Genomic DNA, 17,093 nt, shown 5'->3' on the forward strand with positions numbered 1-17,093 from the left:
AACATAACCATGCAACAACTCGTCAAGTAACAAGTTCTCCTACACTAGTGATTCTACGTAATTTCACTAACACATTTATGAAGTAGGAACAATCAGCAGAGTAAGCCGTTTCCTTTCTAATGAACTGTGTAATTCTTCGCTTACACGGCAGAAGGTAACTAGATTCCTTTCACATAAAAAAGAACATAGCAGTGGATCTTCACCTCACGTACTACACAGTTCTCGCTGGATTCCGAGGAGTGTCTGCAGAGACCTTTCACGAATGTTGAGCAGGGTATGGCAATCTGGAATAATGCCGAAGGTGTGCCGAAACGGAGTAATAGTACTGTTCGTAAAAGCCGTAAATATTCCACACATCTTAGCAGCTACCGTTAAATTACTCATAAACATTCAATCAAGAAATTATTCAATTAAAAGGTTTTTTTTGCATTATGTAAAGAACAATAGTTAATAAAGATGGAACAGCTTCGAGCAGGTTCTGCCTCATTCTTCAGGCGACACCATCTGTAGCAAACAGTAACGATTCTAAAGCAACATAAGAGAGGTTCGAAAAGTGCTCACTGCTAACAAAAATCGCAAGAAAAAAATTTAACGCATACTTGGCACGGTATTGTATTTTGTAGTTGCGATGAAGAACACAGTAGCAAAAGATGTGCATCACCAAACTACTTGCTTATTAGGATAATTGGTTCCCCGAAAAGCACGTGGCATTCATAGCGCAGCTATACCTGGGAGTAAAGGTGGTGATCGTCTAAAACTTGATGTACAGGTTAAGTGCCTCGGCTTTTACACACGCCTCATCAAAACTTCCAGCGTAATCGCTGGTACCTGCGTGTCATATAGAAAGCACTACATTATTCGTCTTGCGTGTAAAATCTGGTTACGCAAGGTGCGATGACAAACGGCAAAGAATAAAACCAGCGATAGCATTCGACAAGCTCCTGATACAGAAAGGTGAATTTCGCGTCCACCAATAAATTTTAACAGTTGTTAGGCTTAGAAACACGCTCACTGACAAAAGCATAAACAAGAACACGTATCGGTCTATCCAAAAGATTATAGCACATTAAAAGAAGCATTGAAAAAGCAGAACAAGTAACAAAAGCGACATTACAACGCATATCTATTACGTAGGCATATTAGACACATATACCCACGCAAATACTACATGCTTATTTATTCTGGTGTACTGGTATTCTGGCAGAACACTTGAATCGCAACGTTTGTGCTGTATTAAGGATCAAGCTTTGAAGAAAATATCAAGCAGAGAGGGCAGAGTTTAAGTGAGGATTGCTTGCTGTAATACAGCCGGTGGATGGTAACTTGGCATTTTCTAGACAATCCGTTTCTTTGTAACCACCACGTTTCCGCGTCGGCTTTTCTGTTTCTAATCTATTTTTACATCATTCTGTGCCCATTGACTCGGCGAAAAATACGTTAAGAAGGAGAGATGAAAAAAAATTCCCTTCCCACAAAGTACGGTATTTATTAAATTGATCTCTTTGGTGGGTTTCTTGCTTCCAGGTCGGCTAGGCTACTGGGGGCATTAAAATCCACTACTAAAGGAAAGGGCTCTGGCAGCTCCTCTATTAAACTTTCAACCTCTGACGGTGATAACTGTATGTTGGAAAATGAGAAGTGTGCCAACGGTGACATATTCAAAGAATAAAATAGGGAAGAGTGGAGTTTTAAATTGATTGTTAAGTTTACCTTCATGGGTTCCAGTACAACGTAGTTGCGTGCTTGCAGTAACTCCTCCCTGACATTCGCCTACTTTGTTTTTGGTTTGTTCAAACAGGGGGAAGCTCTTCTAAAGTGGCCAATTTTCCTATCCTGGAAATAATACTCTCATGGCGAGAAGCTTTCAGAGATGCCTCTTGTATCTCCTAAGTTGTGTATCTGGCCTCCACAAGTGCATCATTTAAAGCGCACATTGATGACAGCTTAAAAACTGCAATTATTTGCCCGCAAAAACGAGCCGGCAATATAACGGTGGCATAAAGCTCTAAAAGGACCAGCTATCTTTAAAACAACGTAACTATTTAGGTTACCGGTCCCTTTTTCATTGCATTTATTGGAAAATTCTTCTTGTCACACTCAAAAGAGGTACGCTGATCTGGCATCAACAACGCCGAGGGTTTTCGATAAACCTCTTACCGCTCTCACATACGATCTGGAGAATGAAGAAATAGGCGCACAGACTCGCGTCTAATGTTTATGTGTTTTGTGTGTAACATGAGATAGTATGAAGTCGTCGTCGGCAGGGCCTTCATGCAAGATAATGGAGCAAAAGTTGCTGGTATTACGACGGGAACCGAAAGAGTCACTACAGGGTCGTTGTAAGTAATTTGCGCCGAATTCCGAGGATGTTGTGTTGACCCCCGCAGCGCAACATCGGCGTAGCGCAAGTGAAGAAGGCAAATTCGAAATAGCATCGACACAGGCCTGCTCAGCTTTAAACAATGCAACCATTCCAGCTTTCCCAGCAATCCATTATTTTAATAGCTTGTTCTAAATAGCTATCCAAACCGTTTCCGTTCTGTCGACAGAGACGTATTTTCATTCATTCTAAGAGCTATCTTTTCCTTCTACCAGCAACGGGAAGAACGACGGTGATAAGATACGTTATCTTCTTTGCAGCTTACGCAGTGGGGAAGGTAAGTAAGTCTGTCCGAGCAGAGGTCACTGGAACTGCATACACACAGCTAGGGCCCTATTGAAAAATTTGTATGAGAAATTGAACGATATGTATGCATGTCGCACAGATTTGACGAGAAATGAATGATATGAAATGCGTATTGAACGAACTCTCATAGAAAACGAGCGAGATCTGTATGATGTGCTACGCAGACTTTTACGAAGTGCACGAGATTTATGCGATGTGCGATAAGAATGCGTAGAGCTTGTATGACATGTGTGCGATGAGTTGCGTAGACCTGACGAGATTAAGTATGACGTGTGTGAGGTGGCGTGTGATGTGTACGCACTGTAGTCGTATGAGCAACTTGATCTTTGAGGATGACTATGAATTGCATACAAAGTGTGTGTACTCAAGTCGTAGTGCATACAAAAGCTCATTAATGACCGTGAGATTTATGATGAGCTGGTTGTAGTATATGCAAGAACGTGATCAATGTGCTGTATGATCACATTGAACCATTGTGACACACATATATACCAGCATAAACTACAGAGCAAATAAGATGTTCAGAGTTCAACTTCTGGAATTTCATGCAACGAACACATATACATCCCCATCAAAGCTGGTGTCGGCACTTTTGATGCAATGATTTTCACTTGGGGACATATTCTCGGATGAACACTTATGGCGATACTACAGCCTTTGCATGACGCATTCCTCGACTAGCCAATAGGCACTGGATAGCACCATGATATTGTCGAAAGCTATCATCAGAGAATGAATCCTTTGTTCAGAGTAGATCTGCCTAAGATTTCATTGCAATATAGGAGTCAGGTACCATCAAAGTTTCATAATAAAATGCTATATGTTTGTTTGTGCACGCAATAAAATAATCTGGCAATGTGATTATAGCACATTGGAAACACTTCAAACAAGGACGAGTTGGCAAAGTTTATTGCAGGCAGTTTGATCAGTGACAAATTATGCATGCACTTTGTCACATCCTAATAATATTGCTTTGCATCAGAGATATCAGTCAGAGGTAGTAATGGGCGAACTTGAACCTGCATATTTTCCAAATAGCCAAGTGCGTCAACCACAATACTGTCAAATACAAATCTGCTAAGGGCATGTTAGTGCCTGTTTATGTCAAATTGTAGAAGGTAGCCATGAGATTGGCCATGCATGCCCACATATAAAAATAAAAAGCACAACCACAAAACAGTGTAATAGGTTGGTGAACAGATAGCCAAAATAGCAGTCAAAATCCATCGCACTTTGTGACAAATAAATAAAAAAATGTGGTAATAACAATAACAATCCCTAAAAATGTCATGTGATCAATTGTGGTCATGATCACAGTTACTGCTGTGAAAAATTATTTGCACTAAGTGTTTCACAACTTGCTAAGAGAGCTTGACTTAGTAAAAAATCCGCATATGTGCACAGCAGTGGCAAAAAACGAGATGAGCGTCGCAACTTGGTGACCATTATCTGCCTAAATACTACACAAAACTGAATTTGAATTTAAAGGAGAAATGACAAAGCAGTTCGTGTGCCAATGATGGTTAAGCGCACTGCAATGCCTTGCCATGTGTTGAAAGCTGACCTCCAAGCAACCAAAATGTAATTGACCCTACACTGAAGCAGGGTCTTTAAATCACGAACGTGTATCACATCCTCGCGTTCGCGGACGCAGTCACCAAATGAAAAACACCTTTGCAAATCACAATAAAGACGTATGTCACGCGCGCGCACACAGACAGAATGCGAGCAGTTTCCGAAAGCACTCACGAAAGACTGTACGGACGTTCCTACGCATTCGACGCATATCAGAAGCGCGCGCGTGCGCACATACGCACACACACACACACACGCACAAAAGGCGAGCAGTTTCCGAAAGCACTCGCCAAAGACGATACGGATGTTTTCACATGAAAGCAAATCCCGCCGGCGTGGCACCATTTCCCGAAGCACAAACAACACCACTCATTAACAGTACACATCCGTAGAACGGCGCACAACAAGCCTGAACAAAGTGTACACCACTCGACGCCAAATCTGTCGTCGATTACGCCGCTGAGAAACACGAACACCTTCAAACATTCACAAACCAAACGACGATGTGCTGCGAACTTCTAAGAGATTTTACGGCCCTGTCCGGTTGATAGGGCTGCTCAACAGGCTGTCCTCGCTGTTGTAAGCAATGTCAGCAAAGTTGTTGAAAAAAGTCGCCTAAAACACGCAAGAACATTGAAAAAATTGGAGGACGCTTAAGCTTCGCCTTCAAGAGTGGAACGCGACAGCGTTCCCGTCGACCCGCCAAGGGGTGTAAGACAATGGGCTACGGCGCAGTGACTACGCGCCCCGCATCGGACGCGGTGAGCGTCGAGCAACGCAGCGTTCGGCGCGACAACGAAATGTGCGCCTGAGCAAGCGACGCACGCCTAAGCCTTAGAAACAGCTCGTTTCTAAGGCAACACCGCGTTCACTAGAGGCGCGTTTGTACCGCTTTGAAGCATCGAAATCGTGGCTCAGTGGTAACGTCTCCGTCTCACGCTCCGGCGACCCTGGTTCGATTCCCACCCAGCCCATCTTGGAAGTTGCTTTTTATTTATGAAGTGCCTGCCGTGATTTATCGCTCACGGCCGACGCCGCGGATGCCGACGCCGACACCGACGCCGACGACACCGGCTTTTCTGCGACACGAGCTCCTTAACGCTATCGCGTTAAAATTACGCTCTGTGCTCAAAGCTCAAGATTGGAGGACGCTTAAGCTTCGCCTTCAAGACTGGAACGCGATAGCGTTCCCGTCGACCCGCCAAGGGGTGTAAGGCAATGGGCTACGGCGCAGCGACTACGCGCCCCGCATCGGACGCGGTGAGCGTCGAGCAACGCAGAGTTCGGCGCGACAACAAAATGTGCGCCTGAGCAAGCGACGCACGCCTGAGCCGTAGAAACAGCTAGTTTCTAAGGCAACACCGCGTTCACTAGAGGCGCTTTTGTACCGCTTTGAAGCATCGAAATCGTGGCTCAGTGGTAACGTCTCCGTCTCACACTCCGGGGACCCTGGTTCGATTCCCACCCAGCCCATCTTGGAAGTTGCTTTTTAGTTATGAAGTGCCTGCCGTGATTTATCGCTCACGGCCAACGCCGCGGACGCCGACGACACCGGCTTTTCTGCGACACGAGCTCCTTAACGCTATCGCGTTAATAATACGCCCGTACTACCCACGCTACCCATGCGATCACGGTTACCGGAACCACAGACGGCGAAGTAAAGAAAAGACGTCATTTCCCCTCATTTCGGACCGAGGCTTATAGTTACTTTCTCAGTCGCACGACTCTTCCTTTCGAGCAAGGCGCGACTTGTTCCTGGGACTGTGAGGGCGCTGCGGTCGAGCTCTGCACCAAGTGAGCGGTGCTGCTCTGCTGAAATGTGCACGTTAGTTGCGGGTGTTTGCGCTTCTTGTGCTGTAGCCGATTTTATTTTCTCACTGCGTGTGCCTTGTTACTGTCCTCGTGCACGTGCCTGGCGGTCGAGGTCTTTTGCGTCCGGTCCAAGTTTTGCGCTCACGGAGACGCCAGTACCGGCGAAGTGTGGGTCACCGAGCGTTAACATTGCGTGCGCACTTTGGTTTGTGGGCCCACTTTTTTTTTCATCTCATTCCTTTCTCCGGACCTGCACCTCCGGGTATGGTGTCTGTAAAATATTATACTTCAGCTTAAACAACAACAGAAAGAAATAACGGCTGCTTTACTCAGCCAGCACCATGTAAATGCCGAGTGCCGCGACAAACACGCATAACCGTGCCAGGCTATAGCAGACGACGCTCGGACGCTTGGCGCGGAGGTCGATGGCAGCGCTGCGGTGGCGGGAACGGCAGCGGGCTAAATGGTGCGCATAGGCTAGGAGTTGGGCCACTTAAAGAGGATGTTCATACGTTATTGCGGCGGCCCGGGCGGTCGATGTGGTACTGATCGTTTGATCATATTAACGCGACAACGTTAATGAGCTCGTGTCGCAGAAAGGCCGTTGTCGTCGGTGTCGGCGGCGTTGGCCGTGAGCGATAAATCCCAGCAGGCACTTCATGAATAAAAAACAACTTGCAAGATGGGCTGGGTGGGAATCGAACCAGGGTCTCCGGAGTGTGAGATGGAGACGTTACCACTGAGCCACGAGTTTTTTTTTTCTTTATTGCACTGAGCCACGAGTTCGATGCTTCAAAGCGGTACAAAAGCGCCTCTAGTAAACGCGGTGTTGCCTTAGAAACTAGCTGTTTCTACGGCTCAGGCGTGCGTCGCTTGCTCAGGCGCACATTTCGTTGTCGCGCCGAACGCTGCGTTGCAAGACGCTCACCGCGTCCGATGCGGGGCGCGTAGTTGCTGTGCCGTAGCCCATTGTCTTACACCCCTTGGCGGGTCGACGGGAACGTTGTCGCGTTCCACTCTTGAAGGCGAAGCTTAAGCGTCCTCCAATTTTTACGCGGTGCTTAGAGAACATGTGCTCCTTTTTTGTGTGAATTAACGATCACTAAGCCCTGGGTCCTCTGCAATGCTATTAGCTCGCTGTATGTTTCTTGCGATGCGCCGTTGTTGATTATCGTAGTGCGGTCCACACGCGCGTTCTTTGTGCCCGGCTCATGAGAAGCTGCTGTACTCTCGCCGCTCCCGCCTCGGCTCACAGTGCACGGAAGAATGTGTTCATAGTTGTGCTATCGCGTGCTGTAGTTCACTGCAATTCAACGCTACGCTGGACGGACTGTTGGTGCAGTCGATGCGGCGTGAACGGACACGAAGGAGCGCTCGCCTCAGAAGGTAAGTCCGGCGCCTAGCGCATTCTTATGGTTCATGTAGTGTACCTTGTCATGCGCAGCAGAAGATGATTAGTACAACTACAAAAAGAGTAATAGTGATTCCCTAATGTTCGTTCGATATCGTAGTGCACATTTAGCAAAACGTTTCAAGAAAATTACCCCGAGATTGATGTTGTTAAGAGCTTCATCTATTGTTTATTTTCTTTTTGTTATGAAGTATGCTAGCGCCGGGGCATCGCTTGGTCTGAACGGGCACAAAAATTCAAGCAGGGAATGTCACTGCTTCTGTACGTAATTTCTCAGCAAGAAATCGTATAGACAATTCTAGAAGTACGTTGATGTGTTGTGCAAATGTTTTCACATCTAACGTCCACGCGCGACGGCATCCAAATGATCTGACTCGTGAGAAGATTTTAGCTTGTATGCAAACTTTGATTCTTATAGATTGTCGCCAAGGCAACCTGTATTTCTTTTGTTTAGTGTTCTGTTTGTTTTCGTGCCTTTGACACGTTGAATAACTGCCTGTGATGTAAGAATGAAATATTTAATTTGTCTAAGCGGATGCAGCTTCTTGTAGCTGGCTGTACGAGAGCTTTCCACAATTTGACGAGGTGTTGTTAAATCACAAGTTTGCAGATTCAGCGGTGATTACAATAAGCTGAACATTTATTCTTTAGGGATGTCACAATTTCCAGAGACGGAGGCATCTCTGCACCACAAAGGAGACTGCGGCACTATGCAGCCTGAACAGCACGACAAAGCATCTGATCTGCCTGCTTTGACAAGGTACGTACAAAACGGTCACAGCCATTTATGTGTTCTAGGTTCTGTTTGTGTATTTGGTACCTGCCAACTTTCCCGATTAGTTTCTGCTTTTCCAAAGGTGCTGTTTGTGTACAGCGTGTCAAGGTAAATAATGGTTAATAATGTATGCATAGAAAAATGTGGACGCGGAGAGAAAGCTTTGGGAAAGTGCGTGCTGTCTTTCCAACACAGGATTTCTGTCTAGAATTTTTGCAAAATATGAAGTGCAGAGACTGACAGGTTTGGCAAACAATGTTCAACACTTTTGCTTTAGATTTTAATGTGGCCAGTTCATTATCTGTCCCTAGTATAGCATAGCGTCAAGCTTGAAGCTGATCTCTGATGTCACGTCAGTTGCAGGATATAATAATGTGGTATCACGAACTGCTTGTTACGCATGTCAGTCAACATGGTGCAGTGGTCACAGGTGCGAGTATAACCAGAAGCTGGGCATTCTTTGCCCTTCTGCACATGACGTGGGATAGATAGAGCTTGAACTATGCTATAGTGGCACCATCTCCCTCACCTTCTCTTGCTCATTATTCTGTTAACTTGCACTAAAATGCACAACTTCTAGAGGCTTAATTATGGTGTTGTCTGCTGAACTTGGCTGATGTGAATTTCAGTAGTCTGGGGTACCCTCAAAGCCATGCTGTACTTTGCATGCATTTTAATATGGTCAATTTGAAATATGTGATTGGCTGTGGCATTCTCAGAGAAACAAGGCCTCTTGTGAATAATGCATACATGCATTATTCGCATTTTCTAATACTCTTTCAAGAAGCAGCCTATAGGCTGCTCCCCGAAGAAGTGACCACCTTTGCTTACTCTACGTGGCAGTCTGGTCCAGTTTACTTAGCCTGTCTGCCATCTATGCACGAGGAGGACAGAAGCGAAAAAAGGGACCTTCGACTAATGTTTTTGCACAGATGGCTCATACATTGCACTTTTCTTATCTTGCAGGCTTGTTAACTCAAAGCTTTCTATGGGCGAATATCAGCATTTCATTCCTATTTATACCTAATAAGAATTACATTGTTCATAGTGTCACTTTTTATATTATACTCTTGTGAGAATAAGCTCACTTGTTTTAATGCAGATGTGGCTGGGCCTGCAGAAAGAGTGTAAGCAGACTACTGTGTTGCTGATCAGTGCTGGTGCTGATCTCTAAGTCTGAGTTGGCCTCACAGCGTCCAGGCACCACTGTGCTTTGCTTCTTTGCAAGGTAATATGATATAGACAACTTGCACCTCAGTATCAGTTTTGAGAAATATGCTAAGACACAAGGGTTGGCCTTGGTGATAAATACACTCGTGTTCTGTTTTTTAAAGCGTTCTTCTTGCAGTGTTCCTCATGTACATGTTTTCAGAAGATGCTTAAATGCAAACCGCCATGGAACTCGTTTATGCCTTAAAGTAGCGCTCTTTCACCAAAAAAAAGCCTTATTTAATGCACAATTCATAAGAAAGGTGAGGAAGTGACAGGACATAAGTCTAACAACTATCCAGTTTGACTGCTTGCACAGCACTATAAAGCGAGAGGTGAAAGGGCAAGAACAGATAAATCGAAAATGCATGTTGCTCACACAACTGCGAAAACGACACATGGCATGGCTACTATGACGCTTGTTTTACAATGATAAATAAGCAGTCTTGCTATCTGATAGTCCACTGGAGGTGGAGCCAACTTACAGATTCCCTGTCACACATATAAGGAAATCTTAACGAATTTTGCCAGCACTATGGTCCTTATACATTGCCACAGTTGCACAATTTTCAAACAAAATAATGCAATTGAGCTTTTCACTACCAAGTGACCACGAAATGACTTGAGCATTCAGTTAACATGGTTGCAAATCCAGTCATTTATACATTGGCCTGTTTTGCCGACGTAGTGTCTACGGCACGACAGTGGTATTTAATATCCAACACCCCTGTGCTCTACGTACTCTTCCTTGCATGCTTTTTTTCCACAGGTAGTGGAAGATTACTTGATTCCAGAACAATTTGGTTTGTTCTACACATGATAGTGTAGTTAATAAGTTAAAATAAGTTATCATCCTAACAGCTACCTATTCTGAAACCATTCTGAAGTTAACCGAAATGCCATTATTCTCTACCCATGCCTGCAGTTCTAATTTGATTACCTGCATTGCCAACCAGTATACTAACTCGAGTGAATTCTAACTTTCTCCTCCTTACCTTTATAAATAAATTAATTGTACTTTGTCGACAACTGTCTGGTATTCGTCTATGTTTTAAAGTTTTTTCGACTGCTTTCACCAGAGCTTCATAACATTTTAATCCTTGCTCATTAATCAGTCCAACGGGAATCTCGTCTAGTCTCGCGGCTTTGCGCTTCGGAACTTTCTCTTCGGATTTCGTCCAGTTGAAATTTGTCAGCACCAGCTCCTTTTCCATCTGGTTCTCTTTCATGCTCTTTTTTGTTCAAATACAACATCGTGATTGCCTTGCAATTATTCGCCTGTTATTTTTCGGATGTAATTATTGCCGCTTCCCCTTCCGGTTTGTTTTCATCACTTTCCACTTTCATATTTGCTTGCCCCAGTACTTGAACCAAATATTTTTTCTCCCTGTATGTGTCGAATTTACTGGCCACTTCATAATGCGGCAACTGCGCTTCATTTGCCTGCCTGTGCTCTTGCGATGCTTTCTTCCGATGCTGCTGCGATCGCTTGTCGTATATCCCTGTTCCACCAGCATTTCTTTTTTTTTCCCTTTTCAACGAACATGTTTCTTTTTCCGTTTTTCTGTCGTTATTATACTTAGAAGCTGACTATGTTCTCACTCTTGGAAATTGCCAAGTTCTTCATGGACTCCTGTGACTATATTCGGTATTTGTTCAGCGTTATAATTCGGACTGGCCATTTTGCACTCCTTTCTCGCTTTCCCAACTACATATTCCATTTTCAAAATGATGCGTTTATGATCACTCCCAATACTGCTATACCCTTCCTCGTCAATGACCATTTCTCTCAACTTATCATGAATTCCTTCTGTCATCAGGCAGTAATCAATAGTCGACTGCCGTTTTCTCCACTTCCCACGGGATCTGCCCTTCCCACTTAGGTCCTGTATTCACAATAACAAGGTTATGTTGCTCACAAAGGCCTTGCGTTGACTTCCCCTTGTTGTCGGTATCGCCATCTAGATGCTGTATGTGGGTATTCATGTCACCTAAAAGGATAATTTAAACATCCTTCCTGAAACACTTAAAATCAGCACTTATGCATTCCACTAGCTCTTCATTCTTCTCTGTGCAATTATTTCCGGCCCACAAATATGTTACGCCTTGGGAAGTTTCCTTTCCACTCATTGTATCTGATAACCAAGGATGGTGTTGACATTTTGAATTTACTCATTTCCATTTGGCTCCCTGATGGGTGAGCATTCTCAGTTCCCCTTCCTTTCTTTTTGATTTAGTTCTGATGCACCCTTCCCAAGCACAATTCTCAATCACAGGCGGCTCTTCCGAGTTTCGAAGGTGCGTTTCTGTAACCGCATACACCCATATTTGTTCTTTATTGAATTTCGGCTATTGAACCGCTCCTTATTAAAGGAGAAGCGGACGCCCTCTCGTGTGATAAACAGTCAGGTCACCGCGACGTATGGTTTTGTGCACGGCACTCAGAACAAAAAAATGAAATCCTGGAATTTCGCAACTCAAAAAACAGAAGGTGTTCATTATCATAAACAGTGCTGCGTACTGGAGAAAAGTTTGCTAAGCCATGCCCAATACTATTTCCTCTATTTACCATTCCGTAGTTACTTGACCTTCAGTGTGTGATTTGTACCGTGTGTCCTATAGTAGTCTTAGATTTGGCTTGTTTCTGTTTCTTTCCTCCCCTCTTTCCTAACATCCATTTCTGTGTTGCTGTCACGTCCCTTGTGAAGAGCAGGCGGGCGTTGTTCCTCTTCTGGTGGCAGTTTCGAGCCTGCAACTGGCTTCCCCTATCTTGTTAAATGTATATATTTTTCAAAAGAAATAATATTAATAATAATAACGCTCGGAATTGTCCACCGCTGTTCTGCAGCGGCCGTAAAGTCTGGATAGCACTGCGCAATTAGTCTTGCAACTTTAGACTGCATCCTCTGGTTCGTTCACTGAAAGACGTAACCGTATAGGAGGCGAACAATTCCTAAGGTACTCGGATATGTATGAAGTACACGAAAGTCACTCGTCTTTCTAATAGGCAAAGATCCATCACAAGCCAGCGCTCGGTTGTATATGCCCGTTGTCAGCTCGACAAGGAGCGGTGCCCTATAGAAATTTGCGAAGGCGTCTCCGCGCGGCTTGTCCTACCAGAACTTTGGTCATATAGTCGTGCATCGGCCGTTGTTGTGCTAGCCAGACGATTGCTACCGCCGTGTACCAACCATTAAAGAGATAAGCGCCCCGCGACTCGGATACTCAGATACTAATCGAAGTGCAGGCTCAAAGGACACCGACCTGCTAGCTAAATGGGCGCATGCTACATTGATCTATCTATCTATCTATCTATCTATCTATCTATCTATCTATCTATCTATCTATCTATCTATCTATCTATCTATCTATCTATCTATCTGTCTATCTGTCTATCTATCTATCTATCTATCTATCTATCTATCTATCCAACCACCTATCTGTATATCTATGTGTCTATCCAACTGTCTGTCTGTCTGTCTGTCTGTCTGTCTGTCTGTCTGTCTGTCTGTCTGTCTGTCTGTCTGTCTGTCTGTCTGTCTGTCTGTCTGTCTGTCTATCTATCTATCTATCTATCTATCTATCTGTCTGTCTGTCTGTCTGTCTGTCTGTCTGTGTGTCCTGTTACGGCTATATAGTGGCCCAAGCTGCCTACCTGCTTGGTCCACTAGGTGGTGGTGATGCAGCCGTGACTTCCTGTTGTCGTTCCAGCTTCCTGAAATTACTTTCAACATGCCATTGTATTTGTCAGCCCTTATACCCTGACCCAGTGGCCCAAGTTTTCTAGCGCTTGGGTACCTAGGTATGGGATCCTAGACGGGACGCCATCGTGGTCGTACCATCGCCTGCATTCCTGCTTTGTCATCCGACACTCCTCATACCGTCGCCCTTAAGCCATCGTTGTCATACAGTCATCATGCATTCGTTGTCACACCGCAAAATCGGTGTCGTCGTGGTCACTGAGTCGTAATCATTCTAGGCGGCTAATCTGAATCTCGTCATGCTTCCGACCCAGTGTTCAGTTACCTCATAATTGGGCCACAAGCTATGCGTGACGCCGTCGTGCTCATTGCATCGTCCTCATTCCAGCCTTGTCATCGGATTTTCGTCATGCCATCTTAATCATGTCATAGGGCAACACAGTCGTCATTATGCCTTTGGCGTCGCGTTATCTTGTCATTATTGCCATCCCTTATGTAACGTTTCCATCCTTAGTTATGGCGCCTTTGTCGCTCCATTAACGTCAGTCTTCTCGTCGTATTGTATTTACACTATCATAGTTGAATCGTGATTTTGTCACTTATGTCATGCCATCGTCACCAGACTGCCACTATATTGTCTTCATTGTCAGACCGTTGTCGAAATTGCAACCTGGTCGTGCCGTCATCTTAACTCCATGCCGATGTCGTCAAGCCATGTTTGCCATACAGGTTTGCTCGTGCAGTCATTGTCGCGCCGTTCTCATCATGCACTCGTGGTCACCCCATTGTCGCCCTGCCATTGCCGCAACTGCATCGTCGTCATGCATTCATTTTTATAGCGTCGTCGGGATGCCGCCGTGATACTTCCGTCATCATCATTGCAGCCTCTACATCCAACTCGCGTCATTGCCGTCATCGTCAACCGGTGTCATCCTACCACCGTCATCACGCTATCGTTTCACCATAGTCATCACTTCAGAATCGTCATCCCGTTGTTGCCATGCCATCGTCGCCTTACCACTTTCGTAAATTTATAGACGTCATTCCTTGTCCGTCATTATACGTAATCATGCCATCGTTACTCAATCGGGATCATGCCGCCATTATCATGTCAACGTCGTCATTGCGTCGTCGTCACACAGATGCTGTCAAATATAGTCATACTGTCTTTGTCATGGCATCGTCGTCATGCAGTTGGCATCTCATTGTCCTCATGTCGGCACTGTCAAGTTGCAGTCGTTACTCCATCGTTATAATTTAATACTCGATATATCTTTGTCGTCATGCCATCGTCGTTCCATCTGAATAATTTTTATTCGTCATTCAATCGTCACTGCGTCAACGTCATAGAGTCATCGTCGTGCCTCTATGACTATGGGCGACCTTAGTAAGCTAGTGTTAAAGCAATGTGGGCTGCTGTCGGAGTATGTTATAATACAAGTAGGCAACAAAGTGTCAGCATTACCATTACACTTGTTAAATATGGGCGACTTCATGGATATGGTATGTTCTTCATTTTTCTAATGCTATTCGCATTAGCGTCCACAGTTCTCCTGAAGCGAATACTGCAGTAATTTTTACTGAGTAGAGAAGCTAAGAATACCTGGTTCCGGAGAGGCCGCCATTGGAATTTGAACCTGGCAACGTTTAACGCTAGAACGTCATCTAGTAAGGCGAGTCTAGTAGTGCTATTGGAGGAACTAGATGGCCAAAAGAAGCATATACAGTGCTAAAAAGCGGGCACGTTCTGTGCTACCGGGGCCTAGCGGAGAGACGAGAACTAGGAGTCGGATTCTTAATTATTAAGAATATAGCTGGTGACATACAAGAATTTTATAGCATTAACGAGAAGGTCACAGGTCTTGTGAAACTTAATAAGAGGTACCAAATGAAGGTTGTACAGGGCTACGCCCCTACATCCAGTCATGATGACCAGAAAGTGGAAAGCTTCTATCAAGACGTGGAATCCGCGAGGGGAGAGTGAAAACAAAATACACTACACTAATGGGCCAATTTAATGCCAAGGTAGGCAAGAAGCAGGCCGGAGACAAGGCAGTGGGCGAATATGGCATAGGCACTAGGAATAGCAGGGGAGAGTTATTAGTAGAGTTTGCGGAACAGAATAATATGCGGATCATGAATACCTTCTTCCGCAAGCGGGATAGCCGAAATTGGACGTGGAGGAGCCCGAACGGTGAGACTAGAAATGAAATGGACTTCATAATCTGCGCTAACCCTGGCATCATACAAGATGTGTACGTGCTCAGCAAGGTGCGCTGCAGTGACCATAGGATGGTAAGAACTCGAATTAGCCTAGACCTGAGGAGGGAACGGAAGAAACTGGTACATAAGAAGCCGATCAATGAGTTAGCGGTAAGAGGGCAAATAGAGGAATTCGAGATCAAGCAACAGGACAGGTATTCTGCTTTAACTCAGGAAGAGGACCTTAGTGTTGAAGCAATGAACAACAATCCTGTGGGCATCATGAAGGAGTGTGCAGCGGGAGTCGGTGGTAACTCCGTTAGACAGAATACCAGTAAACTGTCGCAGGAGACAAAAGATCTTATCAAGAAACGCCAATGTATAAAAGTCTCTAACCCTACAGCTAGAATAGAACTGGCAGAACTTTTGAAGTTAATCAACAAGCGTAAGATGCTGACATAAGAAAGTATAATATGTATCGCATTTAACATGCTCTCAGGAACGGAGGAAGCCTAAAAACAGTCAAGGAGAAACGAGGAATTGGCAAGAATCAGATGTATGCGTTAAGAGACAAAGCCGGCAATATCATTACTAATATGGATGAGATAGTTTAAGTGGCTGAGGAGTTCTATCAGATTTATACAGTACCAGAGGCACCCACGACGATAATGGAAGAGAAAATATTCTAGACGAATTCGAAATCCCACAGGTAACGCCGGAAGAAGTAAAGAAAGCCTTGGGAGATATGCAAAGGGGGAAGGCAGCTGGGAAGGATCAGGTAACAGCAGATTTGTTGAAGGATGGTGGGCAGATTGTTCTAGAGAAACTGGCCACCCTGTATACGCAGTGCCTCATGACCTCGAGCGTACCAGACTTTTTGAAGAACGCTAACATAATCCTAATCCATAAGAAAGCGGACGCCAAAGACATGAAAAATTACAGACCGATCAGCTTACTGTCAGTTGCCTACAAACTATTTACTAAGGCAATCGCAAATAGAATCAGGAACACCTTAGACGTCTAAAAAGCAAAGGACCAGGCAGGATTCCGTAAATGCTACTCAACAATGGACCAGATTCACACTATCAATTATGTAATAGAGAAATAGGCGGAATATAACCAACCCTTATATATAGCTTTCATTGATTACGAGAAAGCGTTTGATTCTGTCGAAACCGCACCAGTTGTGGAGGCATTACGGAATCAGGTTGTAGACGAGCCGTATGTAAATATACTGAAAACATGTCCGTAGCGGCTCCACAGCCACGGTGGTCCTCCATAAAAAAGCAACAAAATCTCAAAAAAGAAAGGCGTCAGGCAGGGAGATACGATCTCTCCAATGTAATTCACAGCATGCTTACAGGAGGTATTCAGAAACCTGGATCGGGAAGAATTGGGGATAGAAGATAATGGAGAATACCTTCGTAACTTGAGATTCGCTGATGATATTGCCTTGCTTAGTAACTCAGGGGACCAATTGCAATGCATGGTCACTGACCTGGAGAGGCAGAGCAAAAGAGTGGGTCTAAAAATTAATCTGCAGAAAACTCAAATAATGTTTAACAGTTTGGAAGAGAACAGCAATTTACAATTGGTAGCCAGGCACTGGAAGTGGTAAGGGAATACATTTACTTGGGGCAGGTAGTGACTGCGGATCCGGATCATGAGACGGAAATAATCAGAAGAATAAGAATGGGCTGGGGTGCGTTTGGCAGGCATTCT

At 44.7% G+C, this 17,093-nt stretch overlaps 1 protein-coding gene across 1 annotated transcript in view; it reads left to right on the forward strand.

Annotated features, from left to right (window-relative positions):
- Window positions 1-9,467, forward strand: part of LOC142588661 (uncharacterized) — a 91,380-nt gene extending 81,913 nt beyond the window's left edge. Inside the window, exons 8-10 of the mRNA XM_075700485.1 lie at window positions 7,329-7,459; window positions 8,154-8,244; window positions 9,362-9,467. Of these exons, the coding sequence (XP_075556600.1) occupies window positions 7,329-7,459; window positions 8,154-8,244; window positions 9,362-9,410 (271 nt within the window). The 3' untranslated portion in view covers window positions 9,411-9,467. The remainder of the gene's footprint in view (window positions 1-7,328; window positions 7,460-8,153; window positions 8,245-9,361) is intronic.
- Window positions 9,468-17,093: the final 7,626 nt, after the last annotated feature.

Source organism: Dermacentor variabilis, chromosome 7, assembly GCF_050947875.1.
Source record: "Dermacentor variabilis isolate Ectoservices chromosome 7, ASM5094787v1, whole genome shotgun sequence".
Taxonomy (NCBI): Eukaryota; Metazoa; Arthropoda; class Arachnida; order Ixodida; family Ixodidae; genus Dermacentor; species Dermacentor variabilis.